Source organism: Lithobates pipiens, unplaced genomic scaffold (genome assembly GCF_037356315.1).
Source record: "Lithobates pipiens isolate NorthernLeopardFrog02 unplaced genomic scaffold, aLitPip1_a1.2 Scaffold_8, whole genome shotgun sequence".
Lineage (NCBI taxonomy): Eukaryota > Metazoa > Chordata > Amphibia > Anura > Ranidae > Lithobates > Lithobates pipiens.
The window spans coordinates 207,589,251-207,613,735 of NW_027507903.1; the positions used below are offsets into that span (position 1 = coordinate 207,589,251).

The 24,485-nt window shown below is 44.7% G+C and overlaps 1 protein-coding gene across 1 annotated transcript in view; it reads left to right on the forward strand.

Annotated features, from left to right (window-relative positions):
• ASZ1 (ankyrin repeat, SAM and basic leucine zipper domain containing 1) overlaps positions 1-24,485 on the forward strand; it is a 575,076-nt gene that overhangs the window by 278,979 nt on the left and 271,612 nt on the right. Inside the window, exon 7 of the mRNA XM_077471359.1 lies at positions 1,536-1,670. Coding sequence (XP_077327485.1) covers positions 1,536-1,670 — 135 coding nt within the window. The remainder of the gene's footprint in view (positions 1-1,535; positions 1,671-24,485) is intronic.

Below are 24,485 nucleotides of genomic sequence, written 5' to 3' on the forward strand. Positions count from 1 at the left end.
TCCTGCAACTTGTGGCAAAATATAAAATATTTCATGGACTCAACATGCCTCTCGGTAAATAACTTGGGGTGTCTACTTTCCAAAATGGAGTCATGGGGGGGAGGGGTTTGTGTTATTTTGGCATTTTATGGCCTTCGAAACTGTGATAGGTAGTGTGGAGTGAAATCAAAAATTTGCACCCTTAGAAATCCTGAAGGCAGTGATTGGTTTTCGGGGTGCCGTACGTGGCTAGGCTCCCAAAAAGTCACACATATGTGGCATCCCCGTACTCAGGAGAAGCAGCAGAATATATTTTTGGGTGCAATTCCACATATAACTATGGCATGTGTGAGCAATATATCATTTAGTGACAACTTTTTGTAAACTTTTTTTTTTTTGTGTCATTATTCAATCACTTGGGACAAAAAAAAATATTCAATGGGCTCCACATGCCCCTCAGCAATTTCCTTGGGGTGTCTACTTTCCAAAATAGTGTCATTTGGGGGGGGGGGTTGTACTGCCCTGCCATTTTAACACCTCAAGAAATGAGATAGGCAGTCATAAATTAAAAGCTTTGTAAATTCCAGAAAATGTACTCTAGTTTGTAGACGCCATAACTTTTGCACAAACCAATCAATATACGCTTATTGACATTTTTTTTTACTAAAAACATGTGGCTGAATACATTTTGGCCTAAGGGCCGGTTCACACTGCGGGCGATGCGAGGCGACACGACTCGCCTCGCCGCTTCTTACAAGTCGCCCCCGTTCTGTACAATGGAACCGTTCTGAGAGGAGCGACTCGAGTCGCTCCGACTCAGAAAAAAGGTTCCTGTACTACTTTCGGGCGACCTCGGGGCGACTTGCATTGACTTCTATACAGAAGTCATCTGCAAGTTGCCGCTGAGGTCGCGGCGAGGCAAGTCGGTGTCGCCTCGCATCGCCTGCAGTGTGAACCGGCCCTAAATGTATGACTAAAATTTAGTTTATTCGATTTTTCTTATAACAAAAATTAGAAAATATCTTTTTTTTATTTTTATTTTCGGTCTTTATCCTTTTTATATCGTAAACAATAAATATCGTAGGGGCAATCAAATGCCATCAAAAGAAAGCTCTATTTGTGGGAAGAAAAGGACGCAAATTTCGTTTGGGTACAACACTGCATGACCACGCAATTACCAGTTAAAGCAGTGCAGTGCGAAATTGTAAAAAGACCTCTGGTCCTTAGGCTGACAATTGGTCCGGGGCTTAAGTGGTTAAAGGAAGTGTATTTGAGTTAAAGTAAATATTCATTAACTGGCAAGTATTAAATTTCTGCATGTCTTACTGCCATTTAGACATCTGTTTTCAAATCTTTTAGGTTCCCTATACAGTATATGGACTAATAGTAACCAAGTGCAAAAAGCTATCAAGTTACCTTAACATTTAGTAATTTTTCTCCATAGCAAAGTTTTCATAGCTTTATATCGATTTAGTTCCGGTATTTTTTTCTTCACAGGTTTACTGCTGATTTCTGTACAGTGTCTCATTCATTACTTTTTTTCATTTGCAATGCAGGCACTCATGTGGGCAGCTCATGATGGACGCAAAAACACGGTTTTAAAGCTTCTGGAGCTGGGTGCTGATAAAACAATAAAAAACAAATTTGGAAACTTACCAGCTGATGTGGCTAAGAAGAACAATGATTTAGCGGTAAAGCTGCAAACTTCTCAGTGGAATGTTTTCAATTCTTGTATCTGCAGGATGTAAAGCAGTCCAGTTAAATTGTTATGCGTCTGTCAGGAAGTAGAGTGGACATATGGGAAGAAAGCTGAAATAAAATTGATGCATTGCTGTGAAAATACACATATTTTATTATTGTACATATATACAATAATTAGGGCTGAAACGATTAATCGATATTATCGATAATAATCGATAATGAAAATCGTTGTCAACGATTTTCATTATCGATTACTTGGTCCGCACTTTCGATCCGCGGAGCGGGCCGCGGCCTTAGGAAAGGCCGCGGCTTTAGCCTAGCTCCGGAGCTGGCGGCCATCTTGGCACACCCGGCGGCGGCTAACTGCGCGCTGACGTTACCCCCAGCGCGTTGTTCAGCCTGTGTCAGCCCAAGTGAAGGAATTCTGGAGGAGTCACGCTGGATGCCTTGCCTGCCCTCATTCAAAACTTCTTTTATGCAGGTACCACTACATTTATTACCTAATCTAACCTAATAACTAACTACTATCTATTAGATAGTAGTTATTATCTAAGCCTTTCCACTTGCTCGGCACAGCCACATTGTTGATTTAAATAAAAGGTACAACATTATCTCCCCCCCCCCCCAATAAAATGCAGCTTATTACAAGCATAAAAACATAGCATATCACTGACGATTTGCGCCAATAGGCATCCGTGGACTCATCACGGCGGTCTGTTTGGAGGAACTTTGATCGGTGGTGAGCTTGGCGCAAGTCATCAGTGATATGCTGACTGTTTTTATTCTTGTAATAAGCTGCATTTTATTGGGGGAAGATAGTATTATACCTTTTATTTAACCACTTGCCGACCGCCGCACGACGATATACGTCGGCAGAATGGCACGGGCAGGCATATGGGCGTATATATAAGTCCCTGCCTGCCCGCGGGTGGGGGGCCCGATCGGGCCCCCCCCCGGTGCCTGCGGCGGTCGGCATTCCGTCGAGAGCGATCCGGGATGAGGGGGCGGCCATTCATTCATGGCCACCCCCTCGCGATCGCTCTCGACGAATGGAAATCCCCGGTGACATCACTTCCTCTCCTGTAATGTAAACACAGGAGAGGAAGTGATGTATTCTCTCCTCCGTGTCTGTATTTTTCGTTCCGACACGGAGGAGAGCGGATCGGTGAGTTGCACCAACACTCTACACACACAGTAGAACATGCCAGGCACACTCACACCCCCCCTTTACCCCCCGATCACCCCCCCCAATTACCCCTGCCCCCCAGTCACAGTGACACCAATGTCATTTTTTTTTTTTTTTTTTTTTTTTTGCATTGGTGTCATTTGTGACTGTAATAACTGTTAGGGCAGTTAGAGTTAGCCCCCTTTAGTTCTAATGTGCCCCCCTAACCCCCCCCAATAAAGGTTTAACCCCGTGATCACCCCCCGTCGCCAGTGTCACTAAGGCTGGGTTCACATTGCAGCGGTTTATGAGAACGAATGTGATTCGCACCGCACTGCAGTGCAAATCACATCCGATCTCTGTGCGATTCGAGTTCAGCCATTCGCCGCACCCGCCACACCCGCCGCACCCGCCGCAAATTCGCACGGGACCCTTTTTTTGGCCCGCAGCAGAATCGGATCGCATGGGTGTTCACACCATGCGATCCGAGTTTGCAGATCGCACTGCGATATGCGAACTGATCTGGGGGTGTCAGTAACATTTCACTGACACTCCCAGCAGTTCGCATAGGGCAGTGTGAACTGCCGCCGGGAGGCATGCGATGCGGGAACCCGCCGCGGATTCGCGGCGTTTCCGCATCGCTCCAGTGTGAACCCAGCCTAATAAGCGATCATTTTTCTGATCGCCGTATTAGTGTCACAGGTGACGCTAGTTAGGCAGGTAGGTATTTAGGTTCGCCGCAGCTTTTTATAGCGCCAGGGACCCCCATATACTACCGCATAAAGCCCCCTGATTGCCCCCTAGTTAACCCTTTCACCTGTGATCACCATATAACTGTTACAGGTGACGCTGGTTGGTTAGTTATTTTTTTATAGTTTCAGGGCACCCGCCATTTATTACCTAATAAAGGTTTAACCCCCTGATCACCCGGCGGGTGTCATTTGTGACTAATAACTGTTAGGGCAGTTAGGGTTAGCCCCCTTTAGTTCTAAGGTACCCCCCTAACCCCCCCAATAAAGGTTTAACCCCGTGATCACCCCCCGTCGCCAGTGTCACTAAGGCTGGGTTCACATTGCAGCGGTTTGAGAACGGATGTGATTCGCACCGCACTGCAGTGCAAATCACATCCGATCTCTGTGCGATTCGAGTTCAGCCATTCGCCGCACCCGCCGCACCCGCCGCAAATTCGCACGGGACCCTTTTTTTGGCCCGCAGCAGAATCGGATCGCATGGGTGTTCACACCATGCGATCCGAGTTTGCAGATCGCACTGCGATATGCGAACTGATCTGGGGGTGTCAGTAACATTTCACTGACACTCCCAGCAGTTCGCATAGGGTAGTGTGAACTGCCGCCGGGAGGCATGCGATGCGGGAACCCGCCGCGCATTCGTGGCGTTCCCGCATCGCTCCAGTGTGAACCCAGCCTAATAAGCGATCGTTTTTCTGATCGCTGTATTAGTGTCACAGGTGACGCTAGTTAGGCAGGTAGGTATTTAGGTTCGCCGCAGCTTTTTATAGCGCCAGGGACCCCCATATACTACCGCATAAAGCCCCCTGATTGCCCCCTAGTTAACCCTTTCACCAGTGATCACCATATAACTGTTACAGGTGACGCTGGTTGGTTAGTTATTTTTTTATAGTTTCAGGGCACCCGCCATTTATTACCTAGTCTCACTAGTGTACCCCTAAATTTAGGGGTGTCTACTTTCCAAAATGGGGTCATTTGGGGGGGGTTTGTGCCATCTTGGCATTTTATGGCCTTCAAAACTGTAACGCCCTTAGAAAGCCTGAAGGCGGTGCTTGGTTTTCGGGGCCCCGTACGCGGCTAGGCTCCCAAAAAGTCCCACATATGTGGTATCCCCGTACTCAGGAGAAGCAGCAGAATTTATTTTGGGGTGTCATTTCACATATGCCCATGGCATGCGTGAGCAATATATCATTTAGTGACAACTTTGTGAAAAAAAAAAAAAAAGTTTGTAATTTTCCCGCAACTTGTGGCAAAATATAAAATATTCCATGGACTCAACATGCCTCTCAGCAAATAGCTTGGGGTGTCTACTTTCTAAAATGGGGTCATTTGTGGGGGTTTTGTGTCATCTTGGCATTTTATGGCCTTCAAAACTGTAATAGGTAGTGAGAAGTGAACTCAAAAATTTACGCCCTTAGAAAGCCTGAAGGCGGTGCTTGGTTTTCGGGGGCCCCGTACGCGGCTAGGCTCCCAAAAAGTCCCACATATGTGGTATCCCCGTACTCAGGAGAAGCAGCAGAATTTATTTTGGGGTGTCATTTCACATATGCCCATGGCATGTGTGAGCAATATATCATTTAGTGACAACTTTGTGAAAAAAAAAAAAAAAAAAAAAAAGTTTGTAATTTTCCCGCAACTTGTGGCAAAATATAAAATATTCCATGAACTCAACATGCCTCTCAGCAAATAGCTTGGGGTGTCTACTTTCTAAAATGGGGTCATTTGTGGGGGTTTTGTGCCATCTTGGCATTTTATGGCCTTCAAAACTGTGATAGGTAGTGAGAAGTGAACTCAAAAATTTACGCCCTTAGAAAGCCTGAAGGCGGTGCTTGGTTTTCGGGGCCCCGTACGCGGCTAGGCTCCCAAAAAGTCCCACATATGTGGTATCCCCGTACTCAGGAGAAGCAGCAGAATTTATTTTGGGGTGTCATTTCACATACGCCCATAGCATGTGTGAGCAATATATCATTTAGTGACAACTTTGTGTAAAAAAAAAAAAAAAAATAATTTTTTTGTCATTATTCAATCGCTTGAGGCAAAAAAATAAAATATTCAATGGGCTCAACATGCCTCTTATCAATTTCCTTAGGGGGTCTACTTTCCAAAATGGGGTCATTTGGGGGGGTTTTGTACTGCCCTGCCATTTTAGCACCTCAAGAAATGAGATAGGCAGTCGTAAACTAAAAGCTGCGTAAATTCCAGAAAACGTACCTTAGTTTGTAGATGTGACAACTTTTGCGCAAACCAATAAATATACAATTATTGACTTTTTTTTTACCAAAGACATGTGGCTGAATACATTTTGGCCTAAATGTATGACTAAAATTGAGTTTATTGGATTTTTCTAATAACAAAAAGTAGAAAATATCATTTTTTTTCAAAATTTGCGGTCTTTTTACGTTTATATCGCAAAAAATAAAAATCGCAGAGGCAATCAAATACCATCAAAAGAAAGCTCTATTTGTGGGAAGAAAAGGACGCAAATTTTGTTTGGGTACAACATTGCATGACCGCGCAATTACCAGTTAAAGCAGCGCAGTGCCAAAGTGTAAAAAGACCTCTGGTCATTTACCAGCAAAATGGTCCGGTCTGAAAGTGGTTAAATAAAATGTGGCTGGGGGGGGGGGGGCATAGTGTTATTTTTTTTGCTGATCCGAAAATTGATCCGATCCGTGACTCTGATCCGAGGAACGATCTGATCCGTGTGTTTTTTGATCCGTTGCACCCCTAGTCCGCACCTTCCCCCCTGCCGGTCCGTTAGAATCCTGTGTATCCTCCCATGTCCTACGCATGCACCACGTCCATGAGCACGCAGCTACGCCTGCTTGCATTCTCCACCCAGCTGACGTCCCGCCAGCAACGTGCCTGCGCTGCTTCCGGCTCCTCTCCCCTCTACCCAGCAGCCTTCCGATAGACCCGCCGCAGAGCGCAGGCACGGCAAGCCCTCGCCTGGCCGCTTTCCAGCGCTGCCATGATTGGAGGTTGTGCTCTGCACATGCGTGCATCCATCTCCCGGCTTCCGAGTGACCTTTGCTCCATTTGGAGGAGTCGGGCCAAGTTACGTGTGGCGGGTCCGGACTGAGACTCCGCCCCACACCACCCCGGCACACCGAGGAGGAGCCGCTGTCACCATGAAGGGGTGAGAAAACCCGAGACACTGGAGGGGGGGGAGGGAAGCACTGAGAGGAGGTGGGGCAGTGACACCATGTGAGAGGGGAGGAATGTGTCATCTATACTGGGGGGGGGGGGGGGGCACGTGTGTGTGTATATATATATTTCTCCCCCTTTTCAGTTTTTTTTTATCCGATTAATCGAAAAAATAATCGGCAGATTACTCGATTATGAAAATAATCATTGCAGCCCTAACAATAATCTCAAGTATAAATAGCGCAAATGAAAGTAGATCTCGTGAGCGTACAATACAGGACACAAGCTTCTTTGAATTATGTGTGTTAATTTCAAAATCTTCCCTATCTTTTGTTTATAATCAAGTGATTCAAGTTCTTTACCCCACTTTTTAAAGAATGGTGGTACCTACAGTTCCTCATTTGTCAATAATATATTATATAACCACGATATATCCTTTTTTGCTCCCCCATCCATGCATAGTCCTTCAAATGGTGTTAAATTTTCCACTGTTCTTATTGGTTGGTAGATTCTCCACAAAATGCTTCAACTGGAGGTAGCACCATTAATTTATTGTCATTAAATCTGTGTTTTGTTGAAGCTCCACCAGTGTATTTATTTTCCCTTTATTAAAGCGGAGCTCCACATTAAAATGGAACTTCTGCTAATTGGAACCCCCCCCCCCCCCTCCGGTGCCACAATTGGCACCTTTCAGGGGGGATGGGGGTGCATATACCTGTATAGTACATAGATAGCCGCAGATTCTGCGGGTATTTACGCTACTTCCTGCGAGTCCCCCGCTGTCTGCTGGGAAACACGGATCCCAGAGACAGTCGGGACCATCCTTATAGCGCAGTGCGACTCACGCATGCGCAGTAGGGAACCGGGAAGTGAAGCCACAAGGCTTCACTTCCTGATTCCCATACCAAAGATGGCGGCAGCACCCGAGAGTCGATCTAGAGATCGGCTTCGGGTGCCGACATCGCGGGCATGCTGGGCGGTTAAGTGTCCTTATTTTAAAAGTCAGCAGCTGCAGTATTTGTAGCTGCTGACTTTTAAAAACAAAAAACGGCGGAACTCCCGCTTTAACGATATCTCTTAATTGTGTCGTTTCCCTAACCCAATTCCCTCCTATGTCCCTTTTTCCCAGGCGCAAAATAATCATTCTCTTTCAAATAAATTAAAGGTGAGTTAAATTTCCATTCAAACTGTTTGTGAGCCCAATCCCATATTTTAAGTGCATATCTTGGCAACTCGTGTGTATTTTCTCCCAATCCCCTAAAGTGTGGAGGGTTCCACATTACCCTTTTCAACCATATTCCACGTATATTATTTTCTATGTTAACCCATTGTTTCTCACTGTTTTCCCTTGCACATTCTATAACACGTGAGAACACCACTGCGTAGTAATATTTTTTAATATCGGGTATCGCTAAACCTCCTCAGTTTTTCCCTTCTTCAAAATGGCAAATGAGACTCTGGGTTTTTTATTTTGCCAAATAAAACTCATTATCATTGCCTTTAAAGCCTGGAAATAATAGTGTGGCAAGGTGATAGGCAACATCTGAAACTTGTAAGTAATCTTTGTTAATATAACCATCTTCACTGTATTCGCCCAATCCAGGAGAGAGATCTAAATGATATTTTTTTTATTTCATTTTGCATTGCTATGCATTTTTAGTGCTTTTTGCATTTTGCAGATTTGCCCTAAAGAACGCGTTCCATAGGAAACAATAGTAAGTGGACTGCAGTGCAAATCTGCAAAATGCAAAAAGCACTAAAACTGCACAGGCTTAGACTTTCACTATCTGTCCATTCTGGTATCTCTATAGTTTGTAAGTCCAATTTGTCACAGAATTCCTGTAATTCTCCTGGGAACCTTAATCTTGCAGATCTACCATCTTTATAGCCTATCGAACATGCCGGGATGCCCCAGTTATATTTAATATTTGTTGTTCTCATTTTTTCTAAAAGGGGTTTAAAAAATCGTCTACTTGCTAATGTTTCAGGCGCTAGGTCCATAAAGATTTGTAGTTCCGCTTCTCCATAGTTCAATGGGGCTCTACCCCTCAGCTTACTCCAAATTTATTTTCTTACATCAGGGGACACAGAGCCATAGTAATAACTATGTGGGTTATATCGACATATCAGGTGCTGGACACTGGCACACCCCTTAAGGCGTGAACGTCCCCCATATAACCCCTCCAATTACTGTGAGTCCTCAGTTTTGTCGCCAGTGTCTTAGGTGTTGGTCACAAGTGAAGATGTGATGTGCTGATCCTTAATGGGGCCAGCTATGAGACCGGATCCATTCAAGGTGTCTTTTTCAGGCCGAATTGGATGGTACCCGGGCCTCGTGTCCGAAGAAACAAGGTTTTACCTGTAACACTTCTCTTTTTAGAGAGCTGGACCCTGGGATCCAGTATTTGTTTTTTTCAGCCATATACCTGACAGGGTGCTTTACGGGCCCAGAACTGTGGCTCCCCCTATTTAAGGGGGCCCCAGTCTCTGAAGGTTTTTTTTCCTAATGGAGCCCACCGTGAGAGGTGAAGATTGGGTCTGTTATTCAGACCCTGGATAAGGTAAGGGAGACGCCTCAAGATTTTTTCTAGTTCTAGTAGGTTTTCTCCTTTTAAAGCGGAGGGCAGTTTAAAAAAAAAAAAGTCAGCAGCTGCAAACACTGCAGCTGCTGACTTAATCAGCCCACTTACCTGTCCAGGGCGCCCGCGATGTCGGCCGCCCGAGGCCGACCCGTCCCTCGGCTCTTTGGTCCCGGCGTCGCCATTCCTTGTAAGGGAAGCAGGCAGTGGAGCCTTACGGCTTCACTGCCCGTTTCCTACTGCGCATGCGCGAGTCACGCAGCGCTTTGTGAATGGGACGCGCTGTGTTCTGGAACACACAGTTCCCAGAACACAGCGCGACCCATTACCCAGAAGACGCCGCACAGAGGATAGAAGACAGAAGATCTCTGCGAAGGAGGAAGAGGAAGATTAGGATTATGTGCCTAGCAACAGGCACTTCTGGTAAGTAAAAAAAAAAAAATGTTTTTTCATTTTTTTTTTATTTTTTTTAGATTTTTTTTTAGATTTTTTTATATTTTTTTTTTTCAGGGTGGCCCTCCACTTTAAGTAAATGTATGCTATGCCTTTACGAAGAAAAGATTAAATAGATGAATTGATCTAAGACAAAGTGGTACCACATCCCAGAGTATAAATTTTAAAGATAAGAGGGAAGGGATAAAGGGGCTGGAGGGTAACCAACCCCCGGGACTTTTTTTTTTTTTTTTCCAAATATAATTTTATTCAGCTCCAAGCAAGGGAAGACAGTCCCCAAGGTACAATACAAGCAGGTAAGTACAAAACATAAGGCAGATAAGTAAACCTTATTAAGAATATACAGACAATAATAATCGGGCTTTCCACCTTTAACCACTTCTCGACCAGCGCACGACGATGTACGTCGACAGAATGGCACGAGCAGGCATATTGGCGTACAGGTACGTCCAATATTCAATGCCGCCCTGCCATCGGGAGCACGCCAGCGGCGGCGCGCTCCCACGCTGGTCGGGACCCCCGTGAGTCCGGTCGCGGGGACCCCCGTGAGTCCGGTCGCGGGACCCGCGGGCTCGATCGCCGCGGGCATCCCCGCGATCGTCTCACGGAGCGGCCGAATGGAGGAAATGCCGAGTAAACAGCATTTCTCCATTCTGCCTAGCAACTAGTGATGCTGATCTCTGCTCCATGTGATTGGAGCAGAGATCAGTGTTCACTAAATGAAAGCCCAACCCCCCCACAGTTAGTAACACACCCCTAGGAACACTTAACCCCTACACTGCCACCCACTGGTTAACCCCTTCACTGCCAGTGCCATTTACACAGGAATCACTGCATTTATATAGCAGTGATTACTGTATAAATGACAATGGTCCCAAAAATGTGTCAAAAATGTCCGATGGGTCCCCCACAATGTCGCAGTCACAATAAAAATCGCTGATCGCCGCTATTACTAGTAAAAAAAAAAATTAATAAAAAATTATTAATAAAAATGCTATAAAACTATCCCTATTTTGTAAACTCTATAACTTTTGCGCAAACCAATCAATAATCGCTTATTGCGATTTTTTTTTTACCAAAAATATGTAGAAGAATACGTATCGTCCTAAACTGAGGGAAAAAAATTTTGTTTTATATATTTTTGGGGGATATTTATTATAACAAAAAGTAAAAAATAATGCGTTTTTTTCAAAATTGTCGCTCTATTTTTGTTTATAGCGCAAAAAATAAAAACCACAGGGGTGATCAAATACCACCAAAAGAAAGCTCTATTTGTGGGAAAAAAAGGACGTCAATTTTGTTTGGGAGCCACGTTGCACGACCGCGCAATTGTCAGTTAAAGCGACGCAGTGCTGAATCGCAAAAAGTGGTCTGGTCTTTGACCAGCAAATTGGTCCGGTCTGAAAGTGGTTAAGAAGTATCAAGAAAAAAAAAAGAATGCCAAGATTCGGGGTCTCCCTAGTACCAAACCCCCCTGGCACTGCCCCTCTCCGGGGGGGGGGGGGGGGGGGGGGAACGTCTTTCCCATTTTCACTCTTTTCACAGGGATAATAAAAGAGAAGAAAAAAAGAAAAGAAAAAAAAAATAATAATAATAAAAAAAAAAATGGGCATAATAGGTATGATCGTGTTCTGTTACTAAGGGCAAATGACTGCTCTTTAGTTATATTCTTCCTACAGCACCCTTAAAGTCCCAGGGGACAGAATGGAACTAGGCAGAGCCGAACAGGGCGCAATGGCGAAACATAATACATGGACCAAACAAGGGAAACTGCTAAGCTTTAAGACACCTGTAGGCTACGTCCTTCCAGCGAGAGTAAAAAGACATTCCAGGGATCCCATGTCTGTTTAAAATTTTCTTGTTTATTCTGAGCCGTCAGGATCAAATCTTCCATTTTCTTTATATCCTCTATTTTCCTGATCCAATGTGCAATAGAGGGAGGAGAGCTCTGTTTCCAATAAAGGGGAATGCAGGATTTCGCCGCATTCAATAAATGTCGCAAAATAGATTTTTTATACTGCTTAATGGGGATCTGAGAATGGTGCAGGAGGAAAAAAACAGCCTCTTCCGGAATGAAAAAATCCGTAAACATTTGTGTTATACGGCGAACTTCCTTCCAAAAATCCAGCAAACTAGGGCATGACCAAAAAATGTGGAGCAACGTACCCTCATTTTCGCCGCATCTCCAACACCTGTCGGAGGCAGACTGAAAACATTTACGCAGTTTTGACAGGGTCAAATACCACCTGGTGAGAATTTTAAAGTTCATCTCTTGTATCCTAGTACACAACGAGGTTTTAAAAGTCAAGGTGATAATACGTTGTTTCTGTGTTGGGGAGAAAACACAGCCAAGGTCTCTCTCCCATCTTGATAAACAAGACAAGTGGAGGTGGTCCTCTGGCTTATTCAAGAGAGCATAAATCTGAGAGAGACTATGGGCCAAGGGTCCTTCACTCCTACATAATACCTCAAATCCTGTTAAAGGACTAGTGAAAGCTAGGGGATTAGGAATAGAGTGCAAAAAATGGCGTAGTTGTGCCGCCCTCCAAAATTTTAAACAGTATAACCCCATCGGATCAGTTAAGGAGGGCATAGATGACCACTGCCCATTGATAACAAATTTCGATGCATGGTCTAGTGCTAAATCCCTGAGACCTTTGTAATCTTGGGAATAATTCCCCGGCTCAAAATGTGGATGGCCTAATATACGGTACAGAGGAGATGTCAGAGATGTAAGCTTATTCTGGGAAGCAGTTAGGTAACCAATTTTCAGTGTCGCCCCAATAGTAGGATGTGATTTTACCTCTGCCGGTAGTGCTTGATAGCACCAAATGGCACTTCTCAGGGGAAAACCAGATTGGGATTGCTCTAGTCGAACCCAAAGCTTGGTGAGGTTGTTGCGATTCCAGTCTAAAATGCGCCCCAAATGGGAGGCCAGATAATAACGTCGTAAGTCAGGTAAGGCCAACCCCCCCTGTTGTTTAGATAGGGTTAATTGGGACCGCTTAAGTCTGGGTTTTTTGTATGCCCATATAAATTGAGTGATCAAGGTTTGAATTTGTTTGAAAAACGGAGCCGGGATCCGGATCGGAAGAGCTTGGAAAAGGTATATAAACTTAGGAAGTATACTCATTTTAATTAAGTTACATCTCCCGAACCAAGAATGAAGGCCCGAGTGCCATTTATGCAGCAGGTTACGAGTCTTAACCATAAGAATGGGAAAATTCAACTTAAACGTATGCGCAATATCTGACGGAATATAGGTACCTAGATATTTAAGGGCTGAGTCTGTCCACTTAAGCCGAAAACCCGATTGCAAATCCTGCAACACATTCGGAGAGATGGCTACCCCCATAGCTTCGGACTTTAAAAAATGTATTTTCAGATGTGAGAGCCTCCCGTAAAACTTAAATTCTCGAAGTAAGTTTGGCAAAGAAATTCTGGGGTTTATGAGTGAAAACATATAATTTGCATAAGCAGATATTTTACATTCAGTGGTACCCATATGGAGGCCCATAATGTCCGAATTCCGACGGATAGAAGCTAAAATAGGCTCCAGGGACAGTACAAACAAGAGAGGGGATAACGGGCAACCTTGTCTAGTCCCATTCCTTATGCATATCGGAGATGTAAGCACCCCATTCACCTTGACTTGAGCTGAAGGTCGTGAGTATATCTTCCTGATCCATGTCAGCATCCGGTCTCCCAGTCCTATATAATGAAGGCCCGAAAACATAAAATTCCAATTAACCCTATCAAAGGCTTTTTCAGCGTCCGTATTTACAAGGAGACATGGAGTCTTTGTAGATTTTGCTTTATGTACCAAAGCAAGCACTTTAATAGTATTGTCCCTGGCTTCTCTGGCGGGAATAAAACCCACCTGGTCAGCATGGATAAGGGACTGCATGTGTTGGGCTATTCGCGTTGCCAAAATTTGAGAAAATAATTTCAAGTCTAAATTGAGTAGGGAGATAGGCCTATAGCTCCCGCAGAGTCCTGGGTCTTTTTCTTCCTTAGGGATCAGCGAAATATGGGCTCTAAGAGTATCTAATGGAAAATCCACGTTCGAGCTCAAAGCATTAAATAAGTTCACTAACTGCGGGCCAAGAATAGGAAGAAAGATCTTAAAGTATTGCGCCGTATATCCATCTGGGCCCGGAGCTTTACCCAACTTCAATGAGCCCACTGCGGCTTGGACTTCTAACGTGATCGGGTTTTCCAAAGATTCCCTTGACTCTGATGAAAGAGTCGTTAAGCCAGTGCTAGCTACATAGCTGTCTATATCGGCTTGCTTTACTTCTGAGTCTGGTATATTATAAAGATTAGCATAAAATTTTCCTGAAAACTTCCACTATTTGTGTCGGGGTCGAGACCCTTTGACCCTTGTCAGTCATCATCTGTGATATAAAGGAAGCTGATTTCAATTCCTTGACCGATTTTGCCAATAATTTCCCACACTTATCTCCTGACTCATAGGTCAGTTTACGACAAAATTGAAGTGCTGCCTTTGCTTTGTAATGAAGTAAGTCTGTAATCTGGGTGCGAAGCATCCCTAATTCAATCTCCAAACCCCGTGAAGAAGCATGTTTATGTTGCGCCTCCACGTGGGCCAGGTCTTGATAAAGTTTGGTCAGTTGCTCGTTACGCAATCTCTTAATGCGTGCCCCATGCTTAATAAGTATTCCACGGAGCACCGATTTGTGAGCCTCCCAAATTATTCCTTGATCGCAATCCTGTGTTTCATTTTCTTGAAAGTAGAGGCCCATTCCTTTGTTACATCCGCCAGGACTTCTGGCGTCTGTAGGAGGCTCTCATTCAGACGCCTAAAAGTAGATCTGGGCGAGAACTGCCCAGAAAGCTCGTATGTAATAGTTACAGGGGCATGGTCGGACCATGTAATATGGCCAATGGAAGAGGCACTCACTATAGCTGATCATGTGGTATCAAGTAAACGTCTATCCTTGAATATGATCTATGAGGGGGAGAGTAAAAGGAATTATCCCGTTCCCCTGAATGCTGTAAGCGCCAGACATCTATTAACTGATCAGGCAATAGACATTTAGATATCCGTTTTCTTAACGCAACGGAGACCGAGGAACAAGAAGTAGAGGTATTAACTGACGGAGAGAGGGGGACATTAAAGTCCCCTCCCAATATCATCTGACCTTCACGGAAATCACGTCGTTTATGTAAGATCGTACTAAGAAACACATCCTGACGTTCATTGGGGGCATACACTGTAGCAAAGGTAAAGAGAAGCTCTCCTATTTTACCCTTAATAAACAAATAGCGCCCCTCAGGGTCATCCAGTAAATCCTGCATGACCCAAGGGAGACCACTAGAAATCATGATGGAGACCCCCTTAGTTTTAGACAATAAATTGGTAGAGTGATAAACATGGGTGAAAGCTTGCGAACGTAAAATCGGAAGGCTAGTAGTTTTAAAATGAGTTTCTTGAAGGAATGCTACATCCATACGAGATGTCCTCAACTCCCGCTGGAGCACCCGCCTTTTTTCAGGGGAATTCAATCCCTTGACATTTAAAGAGATAACTTTGAAAGAGCCTGCCATCGCGTCCCCGGAAGAAACCAGAAGAGCAGCACATAAGACAAAAAAAAAAAGAGAAAAAAGGGGGAAAAAGGAAAAATTATCCTGGATTTACTAATCCAGGAATATTATACTAAAATAGCACAATTATGCTAAAGCACTTACCAGCGTTATGCTGGATTTAAAGCGCCGTCCTAAATGGGTAAGTGGGTAAGCAGTCCGGAGAGGGAGTCCCTGGATCTCAAGCCCCCTAAGCTCGGCAATAAAAGATAATATATCCAGTATCGATATGAAAGTAAATAACCATTAGGCAACATATTTGTACCAACAATCAGAAAACTTTAGAACACAGCAATATCCACCTCTTTACGCAGCAGAACCCAGAGGGGGTCCACCGACGCACCCAGAAACCGGGTACGCACAGGGGAACCCGTCAGGTCCGCAGGGATCATAACAGGGAAAGAAAAAAACGTTTTAACGGTACCGATTATGGAGGCAGAACAGTCACATGCCAACAGTAAAATAAATACAGTTTTATTTAGAATACAAATACATGATAAAAACCAATTAATGGAAAAAAGTGTGAATACATATATCAAATACTAAAGTACAAAAGATGGTACAAAATCACAGATAACCATACATGTTTCTAAATTGTACATAGAAATGCTGCATTTTTCTCTACATGTTTCGCTCTCTTGAGCCTCTTCAGGATGTTGCAGCGTTTAAAATTAAAAAACTGAAAAATAAAGTAAATAGATTACCAAGAAATTCCTAAGGATTTTTATCGGACAGAAATTATGCATTCTGTTTGGTGTCTGTTAATCAAATTTATTGATCTAAACCGATAAGTTTTTTATCAAGATATATATTAATAAATAAATATAAATTCAGGGACATATATTGTTAATAGATAATAATGAATATGTACTGATATATTAGAAAAAACGATATATATAAATAAATACATTTCTTGTTCAGGCAAGAGCACTAAGCAAGGCAAAACAATCTGATCACAAATATTAGCCGTCTTACCAAGTGGGTCATAGCTCAATGCTTGTTGGAAAATCTGTCAAGCTGACCTTTGTAGATAGAGATAACCAAATAAAGCTACGCTAACGAGGAGCCCCAGCAGTCCCCGGCCGTCTGCAGAGGCACGAGATAATTTAGAATGAACAAGGAATATAGCACTAGGCTGCACTCTTTTTCAGATGCACACAGCCTATGGAGGGACACAGGCATTCCCAGGCAACAGACTGAGTCTTAAGTAGCAGCAGCAGTTGCTGAATTACATGGCTCAGCAGTCAGTGCATTTTTTTTGTGTGGTACCTCTACCTTTTGTTGCTTTGCACTATGGGTAAAAGAGGTACAAATACCCCGAAGAATAGAGGCTCTAAGGGGTCCCCTTCAGGCTCTGAGGACCCCGCCCTCTCTGCAGCACCCCCCCCCCCCCCCCCGTAGGACCTGGGGAGGCTGGCCAGGGAGAGCCATCGGGGTCAGGAGCGGCAGCTGCTTCTGGCACTTCAGCCCCTGTGCACATTACACAGGAGGTTTTTTCTTTAACCATAAATGGTTTAGAGGAAAGATTAGTGGCCTTAATCGCATCTTCACTCAATGGAAGAAAACAAAGGAGAGGAATCCCCCCTCAGAGGATCGGATGGAAACTGATTTCACTTCTGAGGAATCTAGTGGAGAAGGGCCCTCTTCAGCTTCTCAGGATGAGAAAATGTTCAAATTCCTCTTCAGAGGATCCTAACAGGGAGTAGCCGCACAAGTCAGGTGTTAGTCTACTCCCTTACTTAACCTTTTTGTTGCCTGCCACAGGCTCTAGAGCTATCACCTGGGAGTCCAGTCAGCATGGTGTCCTATGGAACAAGTTCTGTAGTGCAAATCTGCAAGATGCAAAAAGCACCATGTATTCTGAATGGAAATGGGGGGGGGGGGGTCCAGCTATTAATGCTGCAATCACCCCAATGAGCAGAGTCTCACATGTCCAGTGGATAATGCACTGATGGTAAAGGATCCAGCAAGTTATGGTTGGATTTTCCTTTTAAAGACAAGATGTCTTTTGCAGTTCTGGCTGCAATTGAAGTAGTTCAGTCCATTAACCCTTTTTTTTTTTTTTTTATAAATTATTTTTATTCGTTTTAAAAGAAAAAGTACAGAACATAGCCTCGGGGCATTCCCCGGCTCAAACAATACAACACAACAGGTAAGGCAGAACACCAAAAAAAACTATCCGCCTAACCCAAAGAACATACAACAACCAAACCCCCTAGCTTGCTGCTAAAATTGACAGGAGCAATATAAGTCTCAGTAATTAACATTAAGCGTAATGATGTACCATAGGCAGTCTACCAACAGAGATCTACAAGTGGGCGTCAATCGGATACTTAGGCATCCCAAACGCTACCCCAGAGAGAGCTTACCAGAGGAGTTGTCTACTGGATAGATTAGGTTGATAACCCAACAGGGCTGTCCCGTTCCCCAATCGTTGTCTCAGACTCCAACCAGATATTCCAAACCTTCTGAAACTTCTGAGGGCAACCCCGGATGGAATATGCTTCTTTGTACAGTGGTATTGCAAGGTTAACTAATGATTTCCATGCACTCAGGGTGAGGGTCGCTGTAGGGGCCCTCCACCGAAGCACAACAAGTTTCCTCGCATAGTAGAGTAGCAGCCCCAGCAATGTGTGGACTGCCCGCGAGGGAACCAAAGCATCCACCAACCCAAGCAGACATATCTCCGCCGTCTGAGGTATAGGGATCGTTGTCAGCTCAGTAATAAAAGAGAGTATGCTTGACCAATAACGTTGAACCACGGGGCAAGCCCAAATCGTATGAATATACCCCGCCAAATCCGCTCCACAGCGCCAGCACTGTGACGAAGAGTCAGGGTAAATCCTATGAAGTCTACATGGGGTGTAATAAAATTTATGTAGTATTTTAAATTGAATTAGCCGATCTCTTGAGGAAATCAAATGTCTAAAGGGGGAGTCCCAAATGTCCTCCCAGTCCTCCCCATCCAATCCCGGCAGCTCCTCCACCCAGAATTCCCTAAGTTTTTCCAATCCACTATGAACCGAGGGCTGCAAAGCCTTGTATATCGTGGATAATGGTTTAAGCAGCGACTCCTGACGTAGAAGCGTCTCCATACTAGACTGGTATAAGGTCAGGGGCGAACCACCAAACTGAGTCCCAAACGCATGACGAAGCTGCAGGAATCGGAAGAAGTACACATTGGGCAAATTAAACCTAGATTTAAGCTGGTCAAATGTCAGCAATGCACCATTCTCACAAATGTGGTGTAGACACCGAACGCCCCTCGATGCCCACACAATCGGATCCGGAATAGAGTAGAATTCAGGTAGGGAGGGATTGAGCCACAATGGAGTATTAGGAGAGAGCACTCGGGGCCCAGTCAGCCGGTGGCCACACACCCCAGACCACGCCCTCAGCACCGTCCTCATCGAGATTGTGAGAGGATGCGGAGCACAGGGGCCCCTAAATAAAACGTTCCGCAGTGCTTCGAACGAGCCCACAATGGAGGCCTCCAAGGCAACAGCTGCGGTGGCATCCGAGGTAAGCCAGCCGTGTGCATGCGTGAGCATCGCTGCTATAAAGTAGAGAAAAAAATTAGGGCACGCCAGGCCCCCCTGCGTCCAAGGTCTCTGTAGTATGGACAAGCGGAATCAGGGAGGTGTGGCGCCCCACAAGAAACTGGAAATATGTGAGTCCAGTCGCCGAAAAAGAATTTTGGGTATCCACGTTGGAGAATGGCGCATTACATATAGGAGAGGGGGAACCAATTTCATTTTAATTAAATTAATTCGACCTATTAACGTAAGGGGGAGGTTGGCCCACACTTTGAGCCTATTCTGTGTGGTTTGTAGGATGGCAAGAAGATTAAGTTTACAAAAATCCTGTACCCTGGGAGAAATGATGACACCAAGATACTTAATTTGTCCCGCCCACTGTAGCGGAAGGGAGGGGTCAGCCAGCCTCCCAGCATCTGGGTCCACTGGCAGGATCTGGGATTTGTCCCAGTTAACCCTCAGGCCCGACACCTCCGCAAAGCGCGATAAAAGCTCCAACGCCGCCCGGAGGGACGGGCCGGGATCCCGGAGGAAGAGAATAATATCTGCGTACAGTGCAATCTTTTCCTCCAAGGATCCCACCCGCACCCCCCGAACGTCGTCCGAGGATCGCAGCGCAACCGCTAAGGGCTCCACCATCAAGGAAAAAAGGGCCGGGGACAGAGGGCACCCCTGCCGGGTACCCCTCTCCACCGGAAACAGAGAGGACAGCACACCTCCCAGTTTGATTTGTGCATTTGGTTTCCGGTATAACATTCAAATCCACTTCCTATAGACGGGGCCAAAGCCATATAATCTGAGTACCTCCTCCATGTAGGCCCAGGACACTGAGTCAAATGCCTTTTCAAGGTCCAAGGCCACGAGAACCCTGGTGTCCTGGTCCGTAGAAGGGATTTGCAAATGAGTGAAAACTCTACGGATATTGATATCCGTTGACTTCCCTGGCATGAAACCGGTCTGGTCCATGTTCACTAAAAACGGGAGGATTCCCATCAGCCTGGTGGCTAACAGTCCATTAACCTCTTAACGTCTGCTCCACTATTGTGGTGGAGCACATTTTGAGTCAAGCCAATGCATTGGAATGTGGACTCCAAGGGGTTAAGGAACAGGTGTGAGATGCCTGAAAGTTCTGCCTGATCAGCAGACCCGGCAGGGGGCTGGTGTATTTGACGCACAGACGCTATGAAGGACTCGATCCTTTAAGCCCTATGGCTTATATTTGGACTAGTGCATTTTTGCAGAGGTCCATAGATGAGATATTGGTCAGCCAAAGCACCAGGTAAAAAACCCTTAGCCAGTCTGTGTCCCTTAATAATGCAGCCTCTCCTATGCCTGGGGTATCTGCCTTTAGGCAGTCTCGATGCTCTCAATCGTCAGCTTCAGGAGAAAGTTCCCAGGGGCAGCACTAGGATCTTGGGGGCAGAAAGCCCATTAAGCAGAATGCTAAGGCCTTCTCATGAGGAGCACCCCCATTTGTTTGAGTGAGGGGAAAGGTCCTGCGATTCTCAAAGTCTGGCAGGAACAATGTTAAGAGCAGAGTGATTTCTGCGATTTTCTTCTCTAGGTTACATCTAGAGTTTCAAGAGCCTGGACGGCCCAGTCGGCTTTCGACTGGAGGGTTCGGGTCCTGTTTGGGTGCTGCCTGTAGGGTCCTTGGGGCTGCTGATGCGGCAGTCTTATGCAAGAGTGTCCATCTCCTCAAAGAATGCTCCTAAGGTTCCAGAGGAAAAAAAAAAAAGAGAGAAAGAGAAGGGTCTCTTTCTGGTCTCTGGATCAGCTGTTATCCCAGTCAGTGATCTCAGAGTTTCCTTTGGTGGAACTGGGGTTTTTGGCTCAAGCAGAGAGGTAAGACCCATTCTAGATCTCGGAGATCTGAATTGGCACTTAAACATCCGATCCTTTCATAAGTTGATGGGCTGTGTTCATCCTGCAAGGAGGGGAGTTGCATATCTCCATGTGCCAAAGTTTCCCGCTTGCCAGAAATCTCTGCTATATAAAGTGTGTGTATATATACAGTGCCTTGCGAAAGTATTCGGCCCCCTTGAACTTTTCAACCTTTTGCCACATTTCAGGCTTCAAACATAAAGATATAACATTTTTATTTTTTGCGAAGAATCGCCAACAAGTGGGCCACAATTGTGAAGTGGAACGAAATCTATTGGATTTTTTTTAACTAATAAAAAAATGAAAAGTGGGGCGTGCAAAATTATTCGGCCCCCTTGCGTTAATACTTTGTAGAGCCACCTTTTGCTGCGATTACAGCTTCAAGTCGCTTGGGGTATGTCTCTATCAGTTTTGCACATTGAGAGACTGAAATTCTTGCCCATTCTTCCTTGCAAAACAGCTCGAGCTCAGTGAGGTTGGATGGAGAGCGTTTGTGAACAGCAGTTTTCAGCTCTTTCCACAGATTCTCGATTGGATCCAGGTCTGGACACACACACACACACACATACACACACACACACATACACACACACACACACAGTGCCTTGCGAAAGTATTCAGCCCCCTTGAAATTTTCAACCTTTTGCCACATTTCAGGCTTCAAAGATATAACATTTTTATTTTTTGTGAAGAGTCACCAAGAAGTGGGACAATTGTGAAATGGAACGAAATCTATTGGATTTTTTAAACTTTTTTAACTAATAAAAAAATGAAAAGTGGGGCGTGCAAAATTATTCGGCCCCCTTGCGTTAATACTTTGTAGAGCCACCTTTTGCTGAGATTATCAGTTTTGCACATCGAGAGACTGAAATTCTTGCATATTCTTCCTTGCAAAACAGCTCGAGCTCAGTGAGGTTGGATGGAGAGCATTTGTGAACAGCAGTTTTCAGCTCTTTCCACAGATTCTCGATTGGATTCAGGTCTGGACTTTGACTTGGCCATTCTAACACCTGGATACATTTATTTGTGAACCATTCCTTTGTAGATTTTGCTGTATGTTTGGGATCATTGTCTTGTTGGAAGATAAATCTCCGTCCCAGTTTCAGGTCTTTTGCAGACTCCAACAGGTTTTCATCCAGAATAGTCCTGTATTTGGCTACATCCATCTTCCCCTCAATTTTAACCATCTTCCCTGTCCCTGCTGAAGAAAAGCAGGCCCAAACCATGATGCTGCCACCACCATGTTTGACAGTGGGGATGGTGTGTTGAGGGTGATGAGCTGTGTTGCTTTTACGCCAAACATATCGTTTTGCATTGTGGGCAAACAGTTTGATTTTGGTTTCATCTGACCAGAGCACCTTCTTCCACATGTTTGGTGTGTCTCCCAGGTGGCTTGTGGCAAACTTTAGACGAGACTTTTTATGGATATCTTTGAGAAATGGCTTTCTTATTGCGACTCTTCCATAAAGGCCAGATTTGTGCAGTGTACGACTGATTGTTGTCCTATGGACAGACTCTCCCACCACAGCTGTAACTCTGCAGTTCATCCAGAGTGATCATGGGCCTCTTGGCTGCATCTCTGATCAGTCTTCTCCTTGTCTGAGCTGAAAGTTTAGAGGGACGGCCAGGTCTTTTGCAGTGGTAGATTTGCAGTGGTCTGATACTCCTTCCATTTCAAAATGATCACTTGCATAGTGCTCCTTGGGATGTTTAAAGCTTGGGAAATCTTTTTGTATCCAAATCCGGCTTTAAACTTCTCCACTACAGTATTACGGACCTGCCTGGTGTGTTCCTTGGTCTTCATGATGCTCTATGCACTTTCAACAGAACCCTGAGACTATCACAGAGCAGGTGCATTTATACAGAGACTTGATTACACACAGGTGGATTCTATTTATCACCATCAGTCATTTAGGACAACATTGGATCATTCAGAGATCCTCGCTGAACTTCTGGAGTGAGTTTGCTGCACTGAAAGTAAAGGGGCCGAATAATTTTGCACGCACCACTTTTCAGTTTTTTATTTGCTAAAAAAGTTTAAAATATCCAATAGATTTCGTTCCACTTCACAATTGTTTCCCACTTGTTGGTGATTCTTCACAAAAAATTAAAATGTTATATCTTTATGTTTGAAGCCTGAAATGTGGCAAAAGGTTGAAAATTTCAAGGGGGCCGAATACTTTCGCAAGGCACTGTGTATATGTGTGTGTGTGTGTGTGTGTGTGTGTGTATGTATGTATGTATATATATATATATATATATATTTTTTTTTTTTTATCAATCGTGGTACTGCAACAGCACTACGAGTGTTCTGAAGGATTCTGGCACCTCCTTTAGCCAGGTTAAAGGCTCAAGGCATAGCGGTCCTAGCCTGTTAGAAGATCTACTTTAAATAGATCATTCAGTCTCGGGTCCAAAACCAGAGTCTGATCTCAGCTGTAGATGGCTGAAATCTCTAGGTTGGATTCTTAGCCTAGGAAGATTCTCCTTAAAACCATCAAGGAGGTTACTTAGGAGCTGGTTATAGATACCATACAGAAGAAGGTATTCTTACCCCAGACATGAATCGGTTCCATTGTAGGACTAATTCAACTTATCAGGAAGGAAAATTCCTTAATTTTGACTGCAGGAGATTTTTAGGTGAAATGGCCTCCTTCAAGGCCGTCCCTTGCGTGCAGTTTTATTCAAAGACTGCTTCAAGACACCAGCCTGTTGGTCTGGAATAAAGAGGATTCAGACCTTGTGTGTATCCAATACGCTTGGCTCCCGACATAGGTCAGAGCCTAAATTGGTGGCTGTTATCCAGCAGGAGGGAAATCTTTATCCTGCAAGATGTCAACAACAGATGCCAGCCTTCTAGGCTGGGGAGCAGCCCTGGAAGAAGATTCTGTCCAGGGGACATGGTCCACGTTAGAGGACCTTGCTTATCAACTTTGTTGGAAGTTTCAGGCAGTATATCTGGCCATAGAATCTTGGCGGTCAGATTACAGGACTGTCCTGACAGGATTCAGTCTGACAGAGCCACGGTGGTGGCTTACATCAATAAATAAAAAGAAATAAATAAAAAAGGTAAATAATGTTCTAGCTTTGGCAGAACAGAACACTCCTTGCCTATTGCCAATTTTAATATTTCAGGCGTACTTCTCAAGATGCCAGCAATTATTTCTGGGAGAATGATCTCTTCACCCCGACATCTTCCTAGCAATATGTCATATGGGGTACTCCGGACATGGACCTATTCACATTCATTAGTTGGGTCGACAACTTTGTCAAACAAGGGGTCCGCTAGCTGGCGGAACAGACGCATTAGTCTTCCCAGGTGATCAGTTCTCACTGATCTATGCATTTCCTCCAGCTCTGCTACTTCCGCACCTTCTCCGCAGGATTAAGCAGGAACAGAAGGAGGTGATTCTGGTGGCTCCAGCGGGTCCCAGAAGGTCTTAATTTATCGAGATCGTAAGGAGGGCAGTTGAAGTCCTTTGGACTCTGCCATTTTAGCCAGACCTTCTTGCACACGGTCCGTTATTTCATCCTACTCTAAGGACAAGGAGTTTAACAGGTTTGATTGTTGAATCCCACTCTATAAAAGATCATGGGTGATCTCCTTCAGTAGTGTTTACTGCCGGCTTCCAGAATCCCTTACCATAGAATCTGGAAGGCATAGGTTTCTTGGTATGGATCCAGG